The 26,636-nt window shown below is 42.9% G+C and overlaps 1 protein-coding gene and 1 pseudogene across 1 annotated transcript in view; both read right to left on the reverse strand.

The window, feature by feature from the left end:
- Nucleotides 1-10,756: 10,756 nt before the first annotated feature.
- Nucleotides 10,757-11,415, reverse strand: LOC137770291 (translationally-controlled tumor protein pseudogene; annotated as a pseudogene).
- A 12,666-nt stretch (nucleotides 11,416-24,081) lies between these two features.
- The window catches only part of DCAF12 (DDB1 and CUL4 associated factor 12), a 40,374-nt gene continuing 37,819 nt past the window's right edge, over nucleotides 24,082-26,636 (reverse strand). The window contains exon 9 of the mRNA XM_068552873.1: nucleotides 24,082-26,170. Within this exon, the coding sequence (XP_068408974.1) occupies nucleotides 26,012-26,170 (159 nt within the window). The 3' untranslated portion in view covers nucleotides 24,082-26,011. The remainder of the gene's footprint in view (nucleotides 26,171-26,636) is intronic.

The raw sequence follows: 26,636 nt of genomic DNA on the forward strand, positions 1-26,636 counted from the left end.
CACTGCAGGGGGCACGGGTTCGATTCCTGGTCAGGGAACTAAGATCTCACACGCCAGGTGTCGTGGCCAAAAAAAAAAGTATACACATGTAACCCAGCAATTCTGCTCCTGGGTATATGTTAGAAAAAAACAAAAACACTAATTCAAAAATATACATGCACCCCAATGTTCATAGTAACACTATTTACAGTTGCCAAGATATGGAAGCAACCTAAGTGTCCATTAACAGATGAAAGGATAAAGAAGATGTGGTGCATATATACAATGGAATACTACTCAGCCATAAAAAAGAATGAAATTTTGCCATTTGCAACAACATGCATGGACTTGGAGGGTATTATACTAAGTGAAATAAGTTAGACAGAGAAAAACACTGTATGATATCACTTATATGTTAATCTAAAAAATACAACAAACTAGTGAATATAACAAAAAAGAAGCAGACTCACAGATACAGAGAACAAACTAGTGGTTACCAGTGGGGAGAGGGAAGGGGGGAGGGGCAGTATAAGGGTAAGGGATTAAGAAGTACAAACTATTATGTATAAAATAAGCTACAGGGGCTACCCTGGTGGCACAGTGGTTAAGAATCCGCCTGCCAGTGCAGGGAACACAGGTTCGAGCCCTGGTCCGGGAAGATCCCACATGCCGCGGAGCAACTAAGCTCGTGCACCATGACTACTGAGCCTGCACTCTAGAGTCCACAAGCCACAACTACTGAGCCCTCATGCCACAAGTATTGAAGCCCCGTGCACTCTAGGGCCCATGCTCTGCAACAAGAGAAGCCACCACAATGAGAAGCCCACGCACCGCAACAAAGAGTAGCCCCTACTCGCCGCAACTAGAGACAGCCCACACGTAGCAATGAAGACCCAAAGCAGCCCAATAAATAAATAAATAGAAATTATGAATAAATAAATAAAATAAGCTACAGGGGAATTCCCTGGCAGTCCAATAGTTAAGACCTGGGGTTTTCACTGCCCGGGTTCACTCCTTTTACAGGAAACTAAGATCCTGCAAGCCAAAAGTGGCATGGCCAAAAAAAAAGCTACAAGGATGGATTGTACAACACAGGGAATATAGCCAATATTTTATGATAACTATGAATGGAGTATAATCTTTAAAAATTATGAATCACTATATTGTACAACTGTAACTCACATAATATTGTACATCAACTATACTTCAATAAAATTTAAAAACAAAATTTTTAAGGAAATATACAGTTGTCCCTTGGTATTGTTGATGAAAAAATTAATCAATAGTCAATCTAAAAAAAGTGGAAAATTTTACTAGAGCCAACCTGAGGATTATAACCCGGGAGACAGTCTTTCAGAAAGCTTTGAGGACTGTTCTGCCCCTTGGAGGTCAAAGCAAAATTATAGAAGTTCTTGAGACAAAGGGTTTACATCAAATGACATATTATTGACAGTTTACACAATCCAGATCTACAGGTACAAAGCAGTGGCTCCTGGGTCACGTTGGCCCCTTGTAAGATTAAGAAGGAAGGTTATCTCCTAATGAGTTGTGACTCTTGATGAGATTAAAAAGGAATGTTATCGCCTAAGGAGGTCTGGTTAATGCGGATGCACAATACACAGTAAAGGGGAGGGAGGAGGCCCAAAGGGGCAAAGAAGAATTTTATGTTTAAATATTTCTGTCTCGCTATTAATTATGAATTTTATTTCATTAGCATCCAGAGGGATTGGTTCCAGGATCCCACCCCACCCCCCAGAGGATGTATCCACAGATGTTCAAGTACATTATATAAAATGGCATAGTATTTGCATTTAACCTAGCTATACACGTCCTCCCGTATACTTTTTTTTTTTTTTTTTTGGCAGTGCTAGGGGCTTGCAAGATCTTAGTTCCCCGACCAGGGGTTGAACCCACACCCTAGACAATGAAAGCTCGGAGTCCTAACCACTGGACTGCCAGGGAATTCCCCCTCCCGTATACTTTAAATTATCTAGATTACTTATAATACCTAATACAATGTAAATGCTATGTAAAGAGTTTCTGGTGCACAAGAAATTCAAGTTTTGCTTTTTGGAACTTTGTGGAACTTTCTTTTTAATATTTTCCAACCTCCCTTGGTTGAATCTGCGGGTGTGAACCCACAGATACAGAGGGCTGGAAGACAAACTGTATTTGGCCCCTGGTTCCTGGCACAAAGCTCCTAAAATCTTTGTAATTATCTCAGTGGTAGGATTGTCTGTCTTCTGTTATTCATAATAAACCCTTTCTCTCCCACCTGAGTTATACTAATGGATGACCTGGAGGAGTTCCCTACACAGCCTCAGGATGGAGCTGGTCATCAGGAAGACCCAGTGATTAGAGAGTTGGAACTTTCAGTCCCGCCCACTGACCTCAGGGAAGATTTGATGAGCTTCTGGACTGGATGGTGGTACACCCCAATTCCACTCCCGCTCTCAAGATCCTTCTGGACCTTGACCTGTGTACCTCTTTATCTGGCTGCTCATCTGTATCCTTTATAATATCCTTTACAATAAACTGGTAAACGTAAGTAAATATTTCCCTGAGATTTGTGACCTGTTTTAACAAATGAAGAACCCAAGGAGGGGGTCATGGGAACCTCTAATTTATAGCCGGTTGGTCAGAAGTCCAGGTGCAATGTGTGCTTGCAGTTGGCATCTGACTTGAGGGCAATCCTGTAGAACTGAGCCCCTAACCTGTGAGATCTGACACATAGTGTCAGAACTGAGTTACAATGGAGGGTACCCTGTCTGTGCCCACCTGAGAACTGGAGAATTACTTGGTGGTGTTGGACAACACTCTATAAACAAAAATATCAGCCAATGTTTATGTTGGAACTATACTTGTTAGCTGCAGAGATAGATTGGCTGTGGATACAAGAGTTTGTCAAATAGCAACAAAAGCATTCTGTGAGAATATGGAATTTCCAATAAGAGCATTTATATTTTGTTATATGTAAATTGTGTTTTACACATCCCTTGTATCACTACATTTATAAATAAAATTAGGTATGTAGGGCTTCCCTGGTGGCACAGTGGTTAAGAATCTGCCAGCCAAGGCAGGGGACATGGGTTCAAGCCCTGGTCCGGGAAGATTCCACATGCCACGGAGCAGCTAAACCCGTGCGCCACAACTACTGAGCCTGCACTCTAGAGCCCGTGAGCCACAACTACTGAGCCTGCACTCTAGAGCCCGTGAGCCACAACTACTGAAGCCTGCACGCCTAGAGCCCGTGCTCTGCAACAAGAGAAGCCACCGCAATGAGAAGCCCGCGCACTGCAACAAAGAGTGGCAGCCCGCTTCCCCCCCTCGCCGCAACCAGAGAAAAGCCCACGTGCAGCAACTAAGACCCAACACAGCCAAAAATAAAATAAATTAAAAAAAATTAGGTATGTATGTATATACGTTTGAAACTGAGAAGGGCTCTGTGGGGCCCTCTAGGATACAAAAGCCTTTCCGTGTCCCCTATTTCTTGTTTGTAGGAAAAGGCTTCATTTAGCTTCCTTGACCTTCCCTGAATTTAAAAGGGCAGATTCAGAAAGTTGCTAATCAGGGAAGGGAGGGGTTGCAGAGACAAGGGAGGAACAGTCAAGAAACATTAGTGCAGCTTTGGGGTAGGGTCCTGTTTCCTCCTCAAGGAATATACAAAACAGGGACTTCCACTGCAAGGGGCATGGGTTCGATCCCTGGTTGGGAAACTAGGATCCCACATGCCTCGCAGTGCGGCCAAAAATAAAGGGGGGGAATATACAAAACAATATCTTTGAGTTATTCTCTGAGAACTAAGGTCCCCACCCAGGTGGAGGATGGTAATTTCAGGCTGAGCACAAGACTCCTGGAGCACCGCCCTGTTACCTCACCACCAACCGATTGGAAGAAAGTCACACACCCTGCAGCCCTCACCCCAAATTTTGCCTATAAAAACCTTTCCCCAAAAACCATTAGGGAGTATAGCTGATTCACTTTGTTATAAAGCAGAAACTAACACACTATTGTAAAGCAATTATACTCTAATAAAGGTGTTAAAAAAAATTAGAAACAAAAACAAAATCCATTGGGGAGTTTGAGCGTGGCCCTGCAATAAACCTTTCTCTGCTCCAAACTCCGATGTTTCGGTATGTTTGCCCTCACTGTCCGTCAGGCACATGAACTGTGTTCCATAACACATTCATACCGTTACCAAAAGCTTGGCCTTTCTGTACACCGGTGCCAAATCAAATCTCAGAAACAGAGTTTTGGGTGAAGTAGAGAAGGATAGCTTTATTACTTTGCCAGGCAAAAGGGGGTACAGTGGGCTCCTGCCTCGGAAAAACTATGTGTCCCAACCCGGGAGGATTTGATGAGGGTTTATAACCATGGTTCAAAGGTGGGGTCTCTGACAAGATTAGAGTGCAGGGCCTGCCCTCCTTAATCTCGTCTAGGTCTCCTAATCTTGATGAGCTTCTCTGATCCCTTTAATCTTGCTTGGGTGTTTTTTTGGCTACTCCTCCCTTGATGAGAAACCATTTGAATCTGCCCTTTGGAACTCAGGGAAGGTCATGGAGGCTGGTGTCTTGGCTACAAGAAGTGGGAGACAAAAAGGCCTCCATGCCTGGGACCCCCACCGGGCCCCGCTCGGTTTCAACAGTTTTCAAAGAGCTAGTTGTTAAACATTTTACCAGCATACCCATTGGGAGAAAAAGACAGTAAATAGACATAATATAATGTGACGTCTTGGGACTTCCCTGGTGGCACAGTGGTTAAGAATCCGCCTGCCAATGCAGGGGACACGGGTTCGAGCCCTGGTCCTGGAAGATCCCACATGCCATGGAGCAACTAAGCCTGTGTGCCACACTACTGAGCCTGTGCTCTAGAGCCCACGAGCCGCAACTACTGAGCCCGTGTATCACAACCACTGAAGCCCACGTGCCTAGAGCCCATGCTCTGCAACAAAGAAAAGCCACCACAATGAGAAGCCGGTGCACCACAACAAAGAGTAGCCCCCGTTCACCACAACTAGAGAAAGCCTGCGCGCAGCAATGAAGACCCAACACAGCCAAAAATAAATAAATAAATAAATAAATTAATTAATTAATTAAAAAACAAAATGTGAGGTCTTAAGGACTAGGAAGAAATAATAAACAGAGACTGGGGTCAGAGTGTCAGGGAATGTGCTATTTTGGATGGGCAGTCAGGGAAGGTCTCTATAATAAGATAACAGCTGAACAGAGACCTAAATGAACTGAGGGAATGAGCCACGTGAAGAGTGTCTCAAGTAGAGAAACTGAAACTGTGTAACTCAGATTGGGACTTGAACCCATGGGTTGGGACTTGAAACCAGCAAAAACCCAGATTGGGACTTGAACTCATGGTCTTTTAACGGAGATCACACACCTCGTCTCAGTTTCTTAAGGTCTCATTACAGAAAGAATTCGGTGAGAGGCAAAGTGATAGGTAAGAAGTGGATTTATTTAGAGAGAAACACACTCCACAGACAGAATGTGGATCATCTCAGAATGAAAGAGCAGCACCAGGGTATGGGGTTGTCAGTTTTTATAGAGGTGGGTAATTTCATAGGCTAATGAGTGGGAGGAGTATTCCAGCTATTTTGGGAAAGAGGTGGGGATTCCCAGAAATTGGGCCACTGCCCACTTTTTCACCTTTATGGTAGGCCTTGGAACTGTCATGGCGCCTGTGGGTGTCATTTAGTGTGCTCAAGGTCTGGTGGAAGTCAGTCATCAGCCAACTTGGACCTAGTTGGTTCTAACCAGTTTATGTCATGTCCTCGGACTATGTCATTCTTTTTTTTGAATTTTATTTTATTTATTTTTTATACAGCAGATTCTTATTAGTTATCGATTTTATACATATTAGTGTATATATGTCAATCCCAATCTCCCAATTCATCCCACCACCACCCCCCACCACCACTTTCCCCCCTTGGTGTCCATATGTTTGTTCTCTACATCTGTGTCTCTATTTCTGCCCTGCAAACTGGTTCATCTGTATCATTTTTCTAGGTTCCACATATATGCGTTAATATATGATATTTGTTTTTCTCTTTCTGACTTACTTCACTCTCTATGACAGTCTCTAGATCCATCCATGTCTCTACAAATGACCCAATTTCGTTCCTTTTTATGGCTGAGTAATATTCCACGGTATATATGTACCACAACTTCTTTATCCATTTGTCAGTCGATGGGCATTTAGGTTGCTTCCATGAGCTGGCTCTTGTAAATAGTGCTGCAATGAACACTGGGGTGCATGTGTCTTTTTGAATTATGGTTTTCTCAGGGTATATGCCCAGTAGTGGGATTGCTGGGTCATATGGTAATTCTATTTTTACTTTTTTAAGGAACTTCCATACTGTTCTCCATAGTGGCTGTATCAATTTACATTCCCACCAACAGTGCAAGAGGGTTCCCTTTTCTCCACACCCTCTCCAGCATTTGTTGTTTGTAGATTTTCTGATGATGCCCATTCTAACTGGTGTGAGGTGATACCTCATTGTAGTTTTGATTTGCATTTCTCTAATAATTAGTGATGTTGAGCAGCTTTTCATGTGCTTCTTGGCCATCTGTATGTCTTCTTAGGAGAAATGTCTATTTAGGTCTTCTGCCCATTTTTGGATTGGGTTGCTTGTTTTTTAATATTGAGCTGCATGAGCTGTTTATATATTTTGGAGATTTATCCTTTGTCCGTTGATTCATTTGCAAATATTTTCTCCCATTCTGAGAGCTGTGTTTTAGTCTTGTTTGTAGTTTCCTTTGCTTTGCAAAAGCTTTTAAGTTTCATTAGGTCCCATTTGTATATTTTTGTTTTTATTTCCATTACTCTAGGAGGTGGATCAAAAAAGATCTTGCTGTGATTTATGTCAAAGAGTATTCTTCCTATGTTTTCCTCTAAGAGTTTTATAGGGTCCGGTCTTACATTTAGGTCTCTAATCCATTTTGAGTTTATTTTTGTGTATGACGTGAGTGTTCTAATTTCATTCTTTTACATGTAGCTGTCCGGTTTTCCCAGCACCACTTATTGAAGAGACTGTCTTTTCTCCGTTGTATACTCTTGCCTCCTTTGTCGTAGGTTAGTTGACCATAGGTGTGTGGGTTTATCTCTGGGCTTTCTATCCTGTTCCATTGATCAATATTTCTGTTTTTGGGCCAGTACCATATTGTCTTGATTACTGTAGCTTTGTAGTATAGTCTGAAGTCAGGGAGTCTGATTCCTCCAGCTCCGTTTTTTTCCCTCAAGACTGCTTTGGCTATTCGGGGTCTTCTGTGTCTCCATACAAATTTCAAGATTTTTTGTTCTAGTTCTGTAAAAAATGCCACTGGTAATTTGATAGGGATTGCATTGAATCTGTAGATTGCTTCGGGTAGTATAGTCATTTTCACAGTATTGATTCTTCCAATCCAAGAACATGGTATATCTCTCCATCTGTTTGTGTCATCTTTGATTTCTTTCATCAGTGTCTTATAGTTTTCTGAGTACAGGTCTTTTACCTCCTTAGGTAGGTTTATTCCTAGGTATTTTATTCTTCTTGTTGCAGTGGTGAATGGGATTGTTTCCTTAATTTCTCTTTCTGATCTTTCGCTGTTAGTGTATAGGAATGCAAGAGATTTCTATACATTAATTTTGTATCCTGCAAATTCATTCATTAGCTCTAGTAGTTCTCTGGTGGCATCTTTAAGATTATCTATGTATAGTATCATGTCATCTGCAAAACAGTGATAATTTTACTTCTTCTTTTCCAAGTTGTATTCCTTTTATTTCTTTTTCTTCTCTGATTGCCATGGCTAGGACTTCCAAAACTATGTTGAATAATAGTGGCGAGAGTGGACATTCTTGTCTTGTTCCTGATCTTAGAGGAAATGCTTTCAGTTTTTCACCATTGAGAATGATATTTGCTGTGGGTTTTTCATATATGGCCTTAATTATGTTGAGGTAGGTTCCCTCTATGCCCACTTTCTGGAGAGTTTTTATCATAAATAGGTGCTGAATTTTGTCAAAAGCTTTTTCTGCATCTATTGAGATGATCATATGGTTTTTCTTCTTCAGTTTGTTAATATGGTGTATCACATTGATTGATTTGCATGTATTGAAGAATCCTTGCATCCCTGGGATAAATCCCACTTGATCATGGTGTATGATCCTTTTAATGTGTTGTTGGATTCTGTTTGCTAGTATTTTGTTGAGGATTTTTGCATCTATATTCATTAGTGATATTGGTCTGTAATTTTCTTTTTTTGTAGTGTCTTTGTCTGGTTTTGGTATCAGGGTGATGGTGGCCTCATAATATGAGTTTGGGAGTGTTCCTTCCTCTGCAATTTTTTTGAAGAGTTTGAGAAGGATGGGTGTTAGCTCTTCTCTAAATGTTTGATAAAATTCACCTGTGAAGCCATCCGGTCCTGGACTTTTCTTTGTTGGAAGATTTTTCATCGCAGTTTCAATTTCAATACTTATGATTGGTCTGTTCATATTTTCTATTTCTTCCTGGTTTGGTCTTGGAAGCGTATACCTTTCTAAGAATTTGTCCATTTCTTCCAGGTTATCCATTTTATTGGCATAGAGTTGCTTGTAGTAGTCTCTTAGGATGCTTTGTTTTTCTGCAGTGTCTGTTGCAACTTCTTTTTCATTTCTAATTTTATTTATTTGAGTCCTCTCCCTCTTTTTCTTGATGAGTCTGGCTAAATGTTTATCAATTTTGTTTATCTTCTCGAAGAACCAGCTTTTAGTTTTATTGATCTTTGCTATTGTTTCCTTTGTTTCTATCTCATTTATTTCTGCTCTGATCTTTATGATTTCTTTCCTTCTACTAACTTTGGGTTTTGTGTGTCCTTCTTTCTCTAGTTCCTTTATGTGTAAGGTTAGATTGTTTATCTGGGGTTTTCCTTGTTTCTTGAGGTAAGCTTGTATTGTTATAAACTTCCCTCTTAGAACTGCTTTTGCTGCATCCCATAGGTTTTAGATCGTCATGTTTTCATTGTCATTTGTCTCTAGGTATTTTTTGATTTCCGCTTTGATTTCTTCAGTGATCTGTTGGTTATTTAGTAACGTATTGTTTAGCTTCCATGTGTTTGTGTTTTTTACGTTTTTTTCTCTATAATTTATTTCTAATCTCATAGCATCATGGTCAGAAAAGATGCTTGATATGATTTCAATTTTCTTAAATTTACGGAGGCTTGATTTGCGACCCAAGATGTGATCTATCCTGGAGAATGTGCCGTGGTCACTTGAGAAGAAAGTGTAATCTGCTGTTTTCGGATGGAATGTCCTATAAATATCAATTAAATCTATCTGGTCTATGTGTCATTTAAAGCTTGTGTTTCCTTATTAATTTTCTGTCTCGATGATCTGTCCCTTGGTGTAAGTGAGGTGTTAAAGTCCCCCACTATTATTGTGTTACTGTTGATTTCCTCTTTTATAGCTGGTAGCATTTCCCTTATGTATTGAGGTGCTCCTATGTTGGGTGCATATGTATTTATAATTGTTATATCTTCTTCTCGGATTGATCCCTTGATCATTATGTAGTGTCCTTCCTTGTCTCTTGTAACATTGTTCATTTTAAAGTCTATTTTATCTGATATGAGTATTGCTACTCTTTCTTCTGATTTCCATTTGCATGGAATATCTTTTTCTATCCCCTCACTTTCAGTCTGTATGTGTCCCTAGGTCTGAAGTGGGTCTCTTGTAGACAGCATGTAGATGGGTCTTGTTTTTGTATCCATTCAGCAAGCCTGTGTCTTTTGGTTGGAGCATTTAATCCATTCACGTTTAAGGTAATTATCGATATGTATGTTCCTATTACCATTTTCTTAGTTGTTATGGGTTTGTTTTTGTAAGTCCTTTTCTTCTTTTGTGTTTCCCACTTAGAGAAGTCCCTTTAGCATTTGTTGTAGAGCTGGTTTGGTGGTGCTGCATTCTCTTAGCTTTTGCTTGTCTGTAAAGCTTTTTTTTGTTTTTTTATTCCTATCAAATCCAATATAATCAACTGAAAAATTTATAAAATAATTAGTTAACATATAAAATGTCACTGGGAGTAAAATAATCAGTTTTGGCTTTTCATCTGTTCTCTTTTTCATTTTTAAATTTAATTTTATTTAATTTTTTATACAGCAGGTTCTTATTAGTCATCAATTTTATACACATCAGAGTATACATGTCAATCCCAATTGCCCAATTCATCACACCACCACCCCCACCCCCCTGCGTTGTCTGTAAAGCTTTTGATTTCTCAGTCAAATCTGAATGAGATCCTTGCCAGGTACAGTAATCTTGGTTGTAGGTTCTTCCCTTTCATCACTTTAAATATATTGTGCCAGTCCCTTCTGGCTTGTAGAGTTTCTGCTGAGAAATCAGCTGTTAACCTTATGGGAGTTCCCTTGTATGTTATTTGTCGTTTTTCCCTTGTTGCTTTCAATAGTTTTTCTTTGTCTTTAATTTTTGTCAGTTTGATTACTATGTGTCTCGGTGTGTTTCTTCTTGGGTTTATCCTGCCTGGGACTCTCTGTGCTTCCTGGACTTGGGTGGCTATTTCCTTTCCCATGTTAGGGAAGTTTTCGACTATAATCTCTTCAAATATTTTCTCGGGTCCTTTCTCTCTTCTCCTTCTGGGACCCTTATAATGAGAATGTTTTTGCATTTAATATTCTCCCAAAAGTCTCTTAGGCTGTCTTCATTTCTTTTCATTCCTTTTTCTTTGTTTTTTTTGAGTTTAATGCATTTTATTTTTAGACAACCTACATGACATGTTTTTTTTCCTCAAAAATAGTGCCTCCGCTCCAAACAAATCAACATCAAAACGAAGAGCTCAAGTTGACATCAGTCCCATTTGTCTAAGTCCTGGTTTTATGTGGATGAAAAGCAGCAGCCAGCCAGTTATGATGAGCAGGTGATAGATCCAAACAGCCAAATTTGTTAACATTTTTCCATTTCTAGACCATCCTTAAAGAAAATCATATTTGATATTACACCATCCTCACAGTAGTCCAGCAGAGCAACCATGCCATCTGGATTCATGTTTTCACCAGTAAAGAACTGATAGTTTTTGAAATTAGCAAGGATGTGCTTGATTTGTTCTGCAGTCCCTGTCATAAAAGGTTTTACTCTTTCTGGTCTCTGTTCTTCAAGCTTCCCTTTGATTGACTTCATGTAATCCTTGATGTACTTCTTGTAGGCTTCTTTTGTGAAGCTGGTTTCTTGCAAGTGATGGTTCATGACAATATACACACCAGTGATTACTGTGCTTTTGGTACCTTCGCCCTCACGGCCTTCAGAGGAGGCATTTCCACCAATGAGCAAGTCATTAATGTTACCCTCTCTCCTACTGACCATCTTCCCCTCCACCTCCAGACACAGCCTGTCCGCAACCTCCCGGATCTTGTACATGTCAGAGAACATCTCTTCATGGCTGATGAGGTCCCGGTAGATGATCATGATGGCGACTGGAGGGAGACAATGGTGGCACTAGCTTAGTAGGAGCCCAGAGCTCAGAGCAAGTGCAGTGCAGCAGAAGTGGCGCTCGGGGGGAGGGGGGAGTGATCGGAAAAGCCATTCTTTTTTCTTTATTCTGTTCCACGGCAGTGAATTCCACCATTCTGTCTTCCAGGTCACTTATCCGTTCTTCTGCCTCAGTTATTCTGCTATTGATTCCTTCTAGTGTATTTTTCATTTCAGTGATTGTATTGTTCATCTCTGTTTGTTTGTTCTTTAATTCTTCTAGGTGTTTGTTCTTTAATTCTTCTAGGTGTTTGTTAAAAATTTCTTGCATCTTCTCAATCTTTGCCTCCATTCTTTTTCCGAGGTCCTGGATCATCTTCACTATCATTATTCTGAACTCTTTTTCTGGAAGGTTTCCTATCTCCGCTTCATTTAGTTGTTTTTCTGGGGTTTTATCTTGTTCCTTCATCTGGTACAAAGTCCTCTGCCTTTTCATTTTGTCTATCTTTCTGTGAGTGTGGTTTTCCTTCCACAGGCTGCAGAAGTTCTTCTTGCTTCTGCTGTCTGCCCTCTGGTGGATGAGGCTCTCTGTCATTCTTTTAAAGGTTGTGCCCTGCCCCTTCCCTCCTGCTTCAAAACCAGCAAGGACAGGGACTTCCCTGGTGGCGCAGTGGTTAAGACTCTGTGCTCCCAATGCAGGAGGCCCGGGTTTGATCCCTGGTCTGGGAGCTAGATCCCACAAGCATGCAGCAACTAAGAGTTGGCATGCCACAACTAAGGAGCTGGTGAGCTGCAACTAAGACCCAATGCAACCAAATAAATAAATAAATATTACACACACACACACACACACACACACACACACTAGAGCTGATTAAAAAAAAAAAAAAAAAAGAACCAGAAAGGACAAAGTCTGTGAGGGGGGAATGTGCTTGTGTGTTCTGGGAATAGCAAAGAGGCTGATTTGGCTGGAGCCTGGTAAGCCAGCAGGGAGCAGTAGATTGAGATCCAAAAAGTGGAGAGGACTTTATAATGGTAGAGACTTTGAGGTTGATTCTACTCTGAGAGATGGTAAGCATTGGAGCGTTTTACAGAGTGGTGTCATGATCTGAATTTACATTTTTAAAAGATTGCTCAGGCAGCTGTGTGAACAGACTGTAGGGGGAGTGGAGGAGCTTGGGAAGGTAAGGAAGCTGGAGACTGGTCAGAAGGCGAGAGATGATGTGGCTTGGACCAAGGAGGCAGCAGTGGAGTTGATGAGAAGCAGTTAGATTTTAGATATATTTTGAAAATCTACCTGACAGGAAACACTGTGGATGTGGGGTGTGAGAGAAAGAGATGAGTCAAGGATGACTCTAAGGTTTTTGGCCTGAGCAACTGGAAGACTGAAATACCATATACATGAAAGAAATCAGAAAATGGCTGGGGGAGGGCAGGTTGGAAGCCATGGTGGAAATTTTACTGGTTAGAGGCTTGAACGAACTTTCTGGAATGATGGACATGTTCTCTCATTTAGAGTGGTGGTTGCCTGGGGGTAAACACTGTAAAAACTCAGTGTACTGAATTTTTAATATCTCTGCATTTTATTTTGTATAAATTATACCTAAACATACACACACACTTTTATTGATAATGGGGAAGACTTAAGAAAAAAGGAGTTTATTTTAAAGGTTACATATGAGAGAGAATAGGATCCATATTGGAAACTCGTTGAAATTGATCCTCCCATCTCTCTCATGGGGGTCCCTGCATCTCCCCGTGCTTCTGCATCTTCATCACTTTCTCTTTTTTGAAAAAAAAATTTTATTTCATTTATTTATTTTTATTTATTTGGGTTTTTTTTTGTCTGCCTTGGGTCTTCATTGCTCCGTGTGGGCTTTCTCTAGTTGCGGCGAGTGGGGGCTACTCTTCATTGTGGTGCGCTGGCTTCTCATTGTCATGGCTTCTCTTGTTGCGGAGCATGGGCTCTAGACATGTGGGCTTCAGTAGTTGCAGCACGCGGGCTCAGTAGTTGTGGCTCACAGGCTTAGTTGCTCTGCGGCATGTGGGAGCTTCCCGGACCAGGGATCGAACCCGTGTCCCCTGCATTGACAGCTGGATTTTTAACCACTGCGTCACCAGGAAAGTCCTTCATCACTTTCTTAAGCTGTGACAATCAACAAAACAAGCTGATTTGTAGTATTTGCTGATTTCTGTGACATGAATATTCCCACCATATTTCAAGCCACAGGCTACATCAAGCTACAACATCATCCTTGGAGGTGGTAGAGTGAAGTAGTGGAGAGCACAGACTTCAGTGCAGGCAAGTTCTTTACCTCTCTGGCCCTGTTTCCTCATCTGTAAAATGAGAAGGTCATACTAATGCTGTCTCCATAGGGTTGTTATGAGGATTAAATGAGTTAATATGTGGCATCTTGTACCTTTTAACTGTTAATAGCTCTGCTGTTAATCTACTGTGTGTCCTTGGGCAAGACCCTTCCTCTCTCTGGATCTTAGTTCCTGTATTTGTAAAACATAGAGGTTTTGTTATAAATAATCTTTGAAGTCCTTCCAGCTCTAGAAATCTTAGGGCCTTCTATGACTCCAATTAAAGAGAAATCTCAGCCTCCCTCTCTGGGTTTTAAGCTCTATTCCTGAAATCACAGGTACAAGACACCTGAGTGGTGTGAGAGACAGCCAGGTAGATTCCAAAGTGGATTCAGTCTGAAGTGGAAAGTTAAAATTGTCAGCCTTGGTCTCAGCCTGGGAAAACTCCTCCTGAGCCAACAATTTCCAGCATTTGCGACTCTCTTTAACTGTCAGCTCCAGGTGCTGGTCAGTTCCAACTGCTTCATTTGGATAACTGCCAGGAGCCTTTGTTTAGGAACTTTCTGATTCTCCCCTGTTAAGTAGGTGCTGAAGGGAATACCTTTTTTTCTTTTCTTTTCTTTGTTGTTTTTTTTAAATTTTATTTATTTACTTATTTATTTTTGGCTGTGTTGGGTCTTCGTTGCTGCGCGCGGGCTTTCTCTACTTGCAGCGAGCGGGGGCCACTCTTCGTTGCGGTGCACGGGCTTCTCATTACGGTGGCTTCTCTTGTTGCGGAGCACTGGCTCTAGGCACGAGGGCTTCAGCAGTTGCGGCACATGGGCTCAGTAGTTGTGGCTCGCAGGCTCTAGAGCACAGGCTCACTAGTTGTGGCGCACAGGCTTAGTTGCTCCGCGGCATGTGGGATCTTCCTGGACCAGGGCTTGAACCCCTGTCCCCTGCATTGGCAGGCGGATTCCTAACCACTGCGCCACCAGGGAAGTCCCTCTTTTCTTTGTTTTAATGGAGAGAAACAGGAATAAAAAGAAGAAAACAAATGCAGAGAGAGACGAGGTTAACAGAAATAGATTAATAGAAGTAGGGAAAGAAACACCAAGAGAAGGAGATTTTTCCTACATTTTCTAACAAAAGAAGACAAATACAAACAGAGCTGAAGACAAAATAAGAGCTGATTCCTACCACAAGTCTAGAGAATTTCTTGGAAAGGATCATGTTTAAAATAAATACACATGCAGCACAGATGGAGGTATTTCTTGCCTTTTTCTCTACCAACTCTTAACTCTGAGGTAACTCCTGTAACCCCTACTCCCAAATGCCCAATGGAATAATTTTACATATTTTTCCATTCAGACCCATATTCTCCTGGCTAAATTCTGTAGGACCTACACTTATCACCTTAGAACCAAAGATTCTAAACTGAAAAGTGACCTCAGAGCATACCTCCTCTCCCTGCAGTATTTTACATATGAGGAAACCAAGGCTCAGAGAGGTTGAGTAACTTGTCAAGGTCCCACAGACATGTGACAGAGCTAGGTTAGGTGGTAATTCATATATCTCAGTGGCACTTGTCCTATCTATGAAGGTCCCAGCAAGAAACAGATGGATAACTGAGAGTTTAATAAAGGAAAAGCAACAAGAAATGATGCAGTATCCCAGGGCCAATGACAGTGGGAAACTTGATCACTATGGGACCTAAGGGGACAAAGGGAGGGAGCAGAAAGTGTCTGCAGAGACCCTGCTTTTAGGAAGGCGGGGTGTATGATGGGGAATAAACAATCTCACATCCCTCTTTTTCCCCCTTTTAGCCTCCATTGGCTGAACCTAACTAGAAGCCAGAGGACACGGAAGTCTGTTGATAAAAGACCAAACTGAGGCACTGAACAGGGAGGGTGGAAAGCAGATCTGGAGGCTACAAGGAAGCAACCTATCACCATTTTATTCACTGAAATTTCAAACAATGCTGTTCATGCCCCATAATTTGGCCTTAAAGTGTGCAACACAGCAAGCTGCCAGGAACATAAGATACAACAGGAGTCAAGAAAGCTCCAAGTTAGGACACTGAGCTGTCATATAGAGATGGAAGCAGAAGACTAGCTGGGTGGATGGAAGTTTCCAGGGGCTGCTCTGCTCCTCAGCCCAGTGCTGAACCCACACAGACTTGGTGGAGAGCCTTTCAACAGCCCAGGCCCTGCCCTCAAGGAATCTGAGTCTAGTCTGCAAAGGGTGAGGCCTGACCATAGATGACTCCTCCTGGAGACCTGCATGATGCTGATGGGCAGGGAAGACTTCTCCACCAGGGCGACTTCCTGGAGAATCAAAAGTGGTGCCAGCTATAGGAGAGAGGGGCTGGCATCTCTGCCCTGGGACGTGTGAGGAGACAGTTTGGTGGAAGCTCAGGGAGACCTAGGGAAACTTCTCCTTCCTCAGAATAAAGTTACTTCTCCAGGCATCTGATTTCACAGTTCCTTTTGGCTGTATCCGGTCTCCTCCTCTCCCACCCTTATACCTCCCTTCCCTGAAGCCAAAGGAGTCTGGGGTGGAGTTAAGACTCTCAGAAGCAAGTTAAGCCAGTTCCTGCAGGCCTGAACATGTTCTGTTGAGGAGTAGCCCCTGCAGAAAACTACTGTCCCCAACTGTAGCCACAGTCAGCTACAAATAGTGCAGAAAGAGGGCTAAGATCTCAGAGAAAACACAAATCAGCACCTGACTCCAAACATAGATGAACCCAAACTGGACCTGTAGATGCTGGGGCCTTGCCTGCAGGGCAGAGCTAATGCTCATCGTGCCCTAACCCTGGTCAGCAGCGGCCACTTCTAAAAACATCTCTTTCCTTGAGGCCTTGCTCCAATTCTACCAGCTCAGCTTCTAGCTGAGTTCTTAGAGAAGCTCCATCCCAACAATGACTCAAGGAGCCCAGCTTTCAGCTTCTCTCTCTAGGGTTGTTCAGGTCCCCTGTGTCCTAGGGAAAAGCCACACATGGCTCCCTCCGGCAGGGGCAGGCTGGCTAAGCCTCTCACCTCTCTGTGGTTAAAAGGGGAGGATGCAACCAGGAAGTGTAAAGGGGCCCCTAGTTCTAACTTGGGTAAAGGCCTGGCTGGATGCTTGAAGGCTTGGATCCTTTTGTCCAAGTTAACTCCAGCTAGTTCCCATGCTCCTGGCTGTCCCATAGTCACAATTATTTGGACTGAGTTTAAGTGAGGGAGGTTAGCCATCTTCCAGGGACTGTGAAATCTCAGCAGACGGCTCAGCTTGTTGGGAGCCCTACGAACGCTTCACAGTTGTGCCCTATTTCAAATCACCTTCACATCCCTTATCGCAGAAGTTCACAATCAGCCCAGAGAGACTCAAACAGCCTACAGTCAAACAGCTGGTTAATGATTAGAGACAGGATACAACTAGGAACATCAGCCTCAGATCCAGTGCTCTTTCTCCAAGCTGCCTCCTACCTAATTCCTCCAACCAATGCTCAGTTTATTGAATTTGGAGATGCCCTGGCAACAACCTGTTGTTCCTTGAACAGCAAGGTCTATCTGGCTTTAAACAGTACACACACATATACTTTTGAGAAATTGTGTGCATATATTTTTGTAAGTCAAATCTGTACATAAATGCATAGGGGAGCTTGGTTCAAGGACTGAAAAGTTCATTATAGAGAACAAAACAAAAAGACCTCCTTTAAGACTTACATTACATTACAGCCCTGCCTACCTCTCCTCCCTCCCTTCTTAAAAAAATGTTTTGTGCATATCTTTGATCACACTCCATATGGAGTTTGTTTATACAGGGGTGGTGCCTCCAGAGGTTGGGAAGTAAGTTCTGGCTCCCCCTACTGGGCTCATGATGAATTCATTGGCCCAAAGGAATCCACTCAGTCTCCCCAGAAGATTCTGGGGCTCTAGGGACGATCATGTTCCTGCCTGTGCTTGGAAAGACCCCGAAAAACAGGGCTCCCTGAGGAAGGGTGTGATCATAGAAGACTTTCTAAAAGAGTTAGGTCCTGAACTACACCTTGAAAGATTTTGACAGGAGGAGTTGGTGGTGAGCAATTTTGAGAAGGGAAGTGCTGTGTGAATTGAGAGGATTGGATGAGCTGGCTGGCCTAAGCAGAATGTTTGTGCCCCAGGGAAGGGAAGTGAGGAATTTTCGTTCTAGGCTTTTTGAGCAAAGGAGCAATCAATATTCTCTCTCCTCCTTTATTACTAACTTCTTATTCACAACCAGCACATATTGAAGAAAAACTGGGAGGGGTGTATTTTAAGTGACACTACTAGAAAATACAGATAAGCAAAGGAATAACAAAAATATCACTGACGGACTTCCCTGGCGGTGCAGTGGTTAGGAATCCTCCTGCCAATGCAGGGGACATGGGTTCAAGCCCTGGTCTGGGAAGATCCCACATCCCGCGGAGCGACTAAGCCCGTGCACCACAACTACTGGGCCCGCATGCCCCAACTACTGAAGGCCACGTGCCTAGGGCCCGTGCTCCTCAACAAGAGAAGCCACCGCAATGAGAAGCCCGCGCACCGCAACAAAGAGTAGCCCCACTCGCTGCAACTAGAGAAAGCCCGTGCGCAGCAATGAAGACCCAACGCAGCCAAAAAAATAAAAATAATCTAACCTTCTGGATTATTTATTTATTATTATTTTTTTGGCCACACTGTGCAGCATGTGGGATCTTAGTTCCCCAGCTAGGGACTGAACCCGTGCTCTCTGCAGTGGAAGTGCAGATTCTTAAGCATTGGACTGCCAGGGAAGTCTCCCTCTGGATTATTTTAAAACATAACCTTGACATCATGTAATTTCATCTGTAAATAAAATATCTCTAAGAGGTAAGATTAAAAAAAACATAATCATTAAAAAACGAAAACAAAAACCAAACATAATCAAGATATCATTGTTATACCTAGAAAAAGTAACAGTAGTTCTTTGCTATTATCTAATATCCAGTCAGTATTAAGTTTTCCCTGATTACCTTTTTTTTTTTAATAGTATTTTTTTTTTCTTGGTCGCATCGTGTGGCTTGTGGGGTTGACCAGGGATTGAACCCGGGCCGGTAGTGAAAGCACCGAGTCCTAACCACTGGACCGCCAGGAATTCCCTCCCTGATTATATTTTTCAGTTACATTGTTTTGAATTAGGATGTAAACACCCTCTACACATTACGTTTGTCTTCTATGCCTGTCTCAAGTCTCCCTTAATATACAATAGTTCTCTTTTTTCGTGCTAGTTGTTTATTGAAAAAAGTAGCTCATTTTCCTTACGTTCAGCATTTGGTTGTTTGCATCCCTGCTCTACCATTAATATGTTCTTCCATGCACTGTATTTTCTGAGAACTGATAGATCTAAAAGCTTACTCAGATCAAATTTGATTTTCTGGCAAGAATACTTCTTAGGTAAATGCTGTTAACTTCCTATTGTAACCCATCAGGAGGAACATAGTATGTAGTGGTCTCTCTCTCTAATAAGACTGACCAGAGAATATTTAAAATTTTTATTTAACCATTTCCTTATTAATAGACTTAGGATACTTCCAGTTTTTTGTTTTTGCTAATTAATGCTACGACAACCATTCTTATACATCTGTCTTTGCATGCTTGCCTAGAATATTTCCTAAAATTCCCAGAAGTCTGGGTCAATGGATATAATCAATAACTTTTCAGGGCTTCCCTGGTGGCGCAGTGGTTGAGAATCTGCCTGCCAATGCAGGGGACACGGGTTCGAGCCCTGGTCTGGGAAGATCCCACATGCCACGGAGCAACTGGGCCCGTGAGCCACAATCACTGAGCCTGCGCGTCTGGAGCCTGTGCTCCGCAACAAGAGAGGCCGCGATGGTGAGAGGCCCGCGCACCGCGATGAAGAGTGGTCCCCACTTGCCGCAACGAGAGAAAGCCCTCGCACAGAAACGAAGACTCAACACAGTCATAAATAAATAAATAAATAAATAAAAGACCGTGAATTTCTTTAAAAAAAAAATAAATAAATAACTTTTCAGTGCAATAAATACCATTTTGATAGGCTAAGCCTTCCTAATAAAGACCACAGTAAATAAAATAAACCAGTAGCCCAGGAACAGTAAAGTCAGTGCTGACTTTTTCTGCTGACTTGGGCATCCTTCTCATTCTGACTAGCAGGTCCAGGTCTGCACAGGCAGGCACAGGGCAGATCCTATTGTAAAGCTAGTTTAGGTATGTTACGCCTTAGCTACATCTTCTATTTTCTCCTGTTATCAAGGGGGACTGCAGAGAGCTGTCCATGTTATTGGCTAATAAATTCAGGATGGGAAAGCATCCTGAGACTCTACTGTCTACACTGTGAAAAGATGACCTAGGGTAAAAGTTAAAAATGTTGAGGCAGCTTGACATAGTTAGGAAAAAGCAACCAGAGGTAGGCAGTTTTGGGGATTACTGCCTCGGTCCTGGAAGGAACAGGTTTTTCAGGCAGAAGCAATTAAAGTATGGTTCTGAGCTTTAATTTTTGCATTTACAAGTCTTAGCACTACTATATAAGTACATTTCCTCTTTGTATCATCATAAAAGAAAAAAGTTTTTTTCTTAAATCTCAAATGTGATTTCATAAAAATTGGTATCTGAAAATTCCTTAGAATACCCCTAGTATTAATTTGCTAGGGCTGCTGAAACGAATTACCACCAACTTCGTGGTTTTAAAACAACAGAAATTCATTCCCTCACAGTTTTGGAGGCCAGAAATCCAAAATCAAGGTGTCAACAGGGCCACAATCCTTCGCAGGGCTCTAAGGGAGACTCTTTCCTTGACTCTTCCAGCTTCTGGTGGCTCCTGGCATTCTTTGGCTTATAAATGCATCACTCCAATCTCCTTCTGTCTTCAGGTCATCTTCTCTGTGTGTCCCCGTACATCCTTTTCTGTCTCATAAGGACACTCTCATTAGAGTTAGGGCCTAGCTTAACCCAGTATGAGCCCATCTTAACCCTTCCCCTAATTACATCTGGAAAGACCTTATTTCCAATTAAAGTCACATTGAGGTTCTTCTGGTAGACTTGAATTTTGGGGGGACACTATTCAACCTACAATTCCCAATGTTTTACTGGAAACCGTTAGGAAAATAAGATTCATTTAACAAAGCTGCTATATTTACCTGCTTTGAGGACAAACTGCTTGAGGATCACTGCCTATTCTTCTTAGCCTTCCCTGCACCATTAGAATAGTTGTTGTGGATCCAGGAAATCTAACGTCTAATTTGAACTCCTGTCCTCATCATATAAGATAAAAAAAAAAAAAAATGATGTCCAGAGAGGGGAAAAGACTTGTTTAAAGTCATGCCCATGAGCAGCAGCAGTAGATCTATAACTGAACCCATATCCTCCCCTTTCAGTCCACACTTACCTTGAGCAATTGGCATTTGGGGGTGGCATGAATTTACCTCCTCCAGGGAAGAGCAATAGTATCTATTTTTTTTGGGGGGGGGCCGTGCCGTGCCGCATGCAGGTTCCCCAACCAGAGATCCAGGGATCGAACCCCTGGGCTCCCTGCACTGGGAGCACAGAGTCTTAACCACTGGACTGCCAGGAAAGTCACTCTCTTTTTTTTTTTTTTTTTTTAGTATGTTTAATTAGGTAATATAACATCCCCCTTCCTCAAGAAAAAAGAAAGGTCTAATGGTGGGAACTTAAGCATGGTGATTGGCGCAATAATTCTGTGCTTCTAGCAGAAGGGCCTGGGAGCAGAGAGCTGCGGTGGTGGTAGTTAAGGATGTTTCTTGGGCAAGCAACACATTACACGGCCCAAACGGCCACTCCTCAGGCCAACGTACCCAGCACAGTGTTCCATGCATCAACAAATGGCCTTGACCCTGGAGTCAAAAGAAGCTGCATTATTTTTTCCAGTCCTCTGTCCAGGCTGTCACCAGCTAAGAAAAAAGTAGCTACGAGTAAGGGAAGTTTATTTTCTTTAAGATGGGAGTTGATCATTTGTTTTCTTCCTGTTCTTAGCACTAGGGATGTTAATTACAGCTCTGAATACTGCTTAACAAGAAACGCAGTAAACATGTGACTCTGAGCTCAGTTAATGAGTATTATTATCTTTTAAAAATTCTGATTTCGGCAATTACACACTAATCAAGAGGAGTGTTCAGATGTGAGGCTCAACCCAGGGGGAATTTAAGAGGACAGCTCATACCTGTCTTGGAGAGCTGAATCGTGAGTTTACAGTCCCATCTTGAGTTCAGTTCACACCTCTCTCTCTCTCTCTAGTGGTAGTTTAGAAACAAATTTCTCACATGTGTTTCTCTAGATTATTCTTTGGAGGAGCTGAAATGAGGGCAGGAGAACCAAGCTAACAAACCCGAACTTTCTTTTGTCTTCATCAGTAATTCCAGAATCAGAAGCCCACGTTTCTACCTTCCCAAAGCTTCCAGCCATTTCAGCACAATAGCATGAAATGAGATGTGGCTAAAAGCAAGAAACATTGAGTGTTCCTCTTCTCCCCTTTCCCCTCCACATTGTTGACTCCCAGACACCAGCCAACTGAAAAGGAAGGAAAAAAAACACTTGGGTCATAGGATCTTACAAGATTGACCCCCCCCCCCCCAATCCTAAGCCACAGGTCTTGACACCCTGACTTACTTTTCCTGGGTACCTGCTCTAGGAAATGTATAGGATCAGAGAGCCCTGGACTGGCAATCTTTAGCTTTATTAGGAACACTAATAAATTTAATAGAAAATTAATGGTTAATTAATTAAAAAAATAAATTTATTATTTTTGACTGCATTGGGTCTTCGTTGCTGCATGTGGGCTTTCTCTAGTTGCGGCAAGCGGGGGCTACTCTTCCTTGTGGTGCACGGGCTTCTTGTTGCGGTAGCTTCTCTTGCTGTGGAGCACGGGCTCTAGGTGCGTGGGCTTCAGTAGCTGTGGCTCTCGAGCTCTAGAGCGCAGGCTCAGTAGTTGTGGCACACGGGCTTAGTTGCCCCACGGCATGTGGGATCTTCCCAGACCAGGGCTCGAACCTGTGTCCCCTGCATTGGCAGGCGGATTCCTAACCACTGCACAACCAGGGAAGCCCCAGTTAATTAATTTAATGGACCAGATTAATACTAATCAACTTCGGAAGTGGCAGGCATGAGGGAACCTGGCGCATAAATGAGGTTCCAAAGACTTCTGCAAAAGGACCCAAAGGATGATGGGAGGAGCCAGCAGCCCATTTGGAATGAGGCATGCGCCTGAGAACAAGGAAGTTCTTTCATGGCCTGGGAGTAAGGACTGCTGGCAGGAAAGGGAGGGACCACATAAAGTCCACAAAGCCCTTCTGTGATACACACTTTGCTGCAAAGTCTGGTTGGAAAGTGAGAGCAGGGCCAAGGTTCCACAGAGGCCAGAGGTCCAGGCCAGGCCCTCCCCACATCCCGTGTCACCTTTCTCTGAGCATGTTTCATGCACATGAGTCCCATGGTAACCCCAAACCTCAGGTTGTGAGAAGCATGTCTGTTTTAATCTGCATTTCCCAAAAATAATTTGACCATGGAGCATTTTGCAAACACCAATTACTGTTCCATGGATTGGGGAGTCTGAAAATCTCATTTTGGGAAAGGCCAATTCCAGTCCTTTTCCAAATGTAACTCTTCTCCTCTAGGAAGCCCTCTCACTTGCTTCAACTCATTCACCTCCCCCTTCCTGTTTTGCAGCCTTTGATCATATAGGTAGGTGCCTGTATGAGTCACGTTCTGAATCAGTCTCTAAGGGCAGCTGTATTCAGCTTGCCTGGCTCTGTGGCCCAGCCCTGATGGGTCTCCCAGAGATGACTGAGGAGAGTGGTGGGGTTCAGCAGTCTGCCTTTCTCTCAGCTACAGCCCCGAACAGCTTCCGGGAAGAGCATCACTCACTATGGACACTGCATCCTCCTCTTAAAGCTAGAATCTATGGTTCCAACTTCAAAAAACTGATACTGTTCCCAGGGCACTTTCACAGTCATTCTCAGGGCCCCTCCACTGAAGCAGACGGGGCCTGTCACCAACCCTGTTTTACGTAAGAGGAGCTGGTCACGTTGCTCACATCCACAGTCACTCAGAGCAAAAAGACTAGCACGCCCCCTCATCGTCAGTCTGGTTTTCTCTCCAAGTACCACACTACTTCCCCCGGGCATACCCACTCCCAACTGGACTCCAGAGCAACTGATCTTGGGCCAGGGCTGGGGGCAAGGAGCAAGTAGGTCTTAGTGTTTGTGTGTTTGCCCTCGACCTGCCTTTACCCTTGAGGGAACTCCTGTGTTCTTCTGCTCCAAGCAATCCAAGCACCCCAAGCTGCACCCCACTTCCAACCAGTCATTTGGGGCCTTTTTCCTGCTGTCTCTTGGCTATACAAACTCAAACTTTGCATTGGAATAATATTTATTTTTTTTACTTGGCAAAAAGTCAAGTGCCACATTTTTAAAGACAAAATCTCAAACAATCAAACGCATTACCCATCACAGAAGAGGGTCTGGCAACAGTACAAAACATCCTACTTAAGATTTTTTATACAAGTAGGTTTAAAATGAGTTCTGTGAGAACTAAGAAATCTACAGCTTGTAGTTTAATAATAGAAAAAAATTAAGACAATTAAAAGATCTGTAGCATCCAGCATTTTGCTTAATTCCCTGTTTTATAGCACCTATTTCTCTAGGTTAGAAGATAAGAATTCTAGAACCTGTGGTGTATGCCTTGTACCACAGCAAGATAGGGTGGACCTGCTGTCTCCCCTCCCCACCAGCCCCCATCACCAAGGAGAAGACACTCTTTTTTTTTCAATCTCCCCACTTACTCCCAGAGCAGAGGGGGATAACTGGGAAAGCAGCTTAGAAATTAGAGTGCAGGAATATGACTTCCTTTCCCCAGAATGGGCTGCTGACAGAAGCAGAGTATGTGTTTAGAATGGTGGAGGAGTTTGTGGGTGGGAACAGCTATTATCTGCAACATGATGCATAAAAAGCAAGGAGTAACTGGACATCACGGTCAGTTGCCTGCAAGTTTAAAAACCTCAGACTAAACAGACAGTTCAAGTGAGGAACAAATTACTAATCACATAGATGCTTTTACATGCACACCACTGTTGGCTGTAGGCCACCCCATCACCATCCCAGGGCTGAGCCAACAGAGTGGCTCCACTGTATTAAGAAAAACAAACATTACACACATGAAGCACTCACTACACACAGATAAATCCCCTGTTCATCCCCACCCTCCAGAACTGAACCCAATTTAGAAGACAAAAGCAAAACCCACTGGGGAGATTAGAAGAAAGGCAAAGAAGTTTCTCCCCAAAGCCAAGGGGACCGAGTATGTGAATTTTAGCAGACTTGAGGCCCCCAGCTCCAGGCCCCTGAGAAACCAGATCAGGTCTTATTTGAGAGGAGGGAGAGGGAGGTTTGGATGGAGATTCTTTTTACCAAGTCCTACCAAGGCTTCTGTAGCCTCCAGAGCTGCACCTTGGATGGAGACCCTGATGTTTTGGGGGAGTGGCCATTGATTTAAGCAGATGGGAAACTGAAGTGGAAGGGACACATACACAGAAATGTTCTCACCTGGGGGACACACAGATGGGAAGGCAGGCGGGAGATGGATTACTTTGGAGTCCTGGCATGAGTCCCCGGGAAGCTTTCACTCTAACTCGAAGGGTTTCCTACCGGTGATTTGTTTTCCTTTCTATTTTTACTTCCTATAATCAGTGTTGTTAGACTTTACAAAACAAGATAAAAACTAGTCCCAAAGCTGGACTCTGTGAATATAGTTGTTTCTTTTATAAATATTTTAATTACAGTAATCCTCACTCCAGATAATTTCAGTGACAAACGGTACTTGCAGGCATACAAGTTCTCACACACACACACACACACACACACACAGAGCCCCCAAACTTTCACAGAAAGTCTGACAGCAACCATATAATTATAAAGGAGCCCTACCTCTCAAGAGTGAAGTAAGGGTGAGAATGACTATGTCAACCTAAAGAAGCCAGAGAGGGGAGACTGTGTGTCGCTTAAAGAAAAAATATAAACAGGAATTAACAACAATGTCTGGTTGAGAAGCCAGAAAGAAAAAAGATAGTAAAGTAAAATTCTGCTTACCAAAAGGGAAAAAAGGAAAAAAAAAAAAAAGAAAACCCTTTAGATTTCTGTACAGAGGTTCTTCCTGCCAAGTGCCTAAACCATAGGCAAACTCTGGTGTTCCCACTAAAATATGAGGGACTCACACAACTGGAAAAAAATCAAAAGAAGAAATGGAAACTGAGGATGGAAGTTAGTGAATTTCTGTGCATTCTGGGAGAGACTTAGTTGCCGTTAACTCCAGAGCCCAGCGTAGTTTCCATGGAGCCCTGAAGGGAGGGGTCCTCCTGCCACGAAGAGCTTCGTTCCGGACGAGTCGTAGCAGTGCGTGTAGACAGCGTTGGGGAAGGAATCAGTGTCCGAAAAGTAACTCCTCCAGGTTTCGTCATGATTCTGTGGGAAATAAGAGACTCTGTGAGCACTCGCCGTGGGGCAGAAAAGGGAAAGAAGGGACAAGAATGCTTTCTAGGCTCCTTAAGAGGAGAGGGTCCTGTATCTATACAGGAGACTGGTGCTCATGGGAGTTGGAGCCCCATTTTTCCAAATGAACATTAGGGAGGAGCCAAGCAGGCTGAAGAATTGCTACGCAAACCTAAGGTCTTCTCAGGACTGCTGGAACCAAATGCTTTAATAATTCACTGGCAGCCTCAGTGGGAGGTTCCTCTCCTTCCAGCTCTATTTTCACCTGGGGGTTACCCTGGGCCAACCGGTGTGTCTTACTGGGCCTGTTTTCCCACAGACATGCAGACACAGAAACAAAACCAAGGGAAAGTGCCTTTCTCTGCTCCAAGGAGTGTCTCTTACTAGTGAAAAACTATGTGGTAGGAGGTGTGTCAGTGGGGGTGGGAGCGGGTGGGTA

The sequence above is a fragment of the Eschrichtius robustus genome, chromosome 10 (genome assembly GCF_028021215.1).
Source record: "Eschrichtius robustus isolate mEscRob2 chromosome 10, mEscRob2.pri, whole genome shotgun sequence".
Classification (NCBI taxonomy): Eukaryota; Metazoa; Chordata; class Mammalia; order Artiodactyla; family Eschrichtiidae; genus Eschrichtius; species Eschrichtius robustus.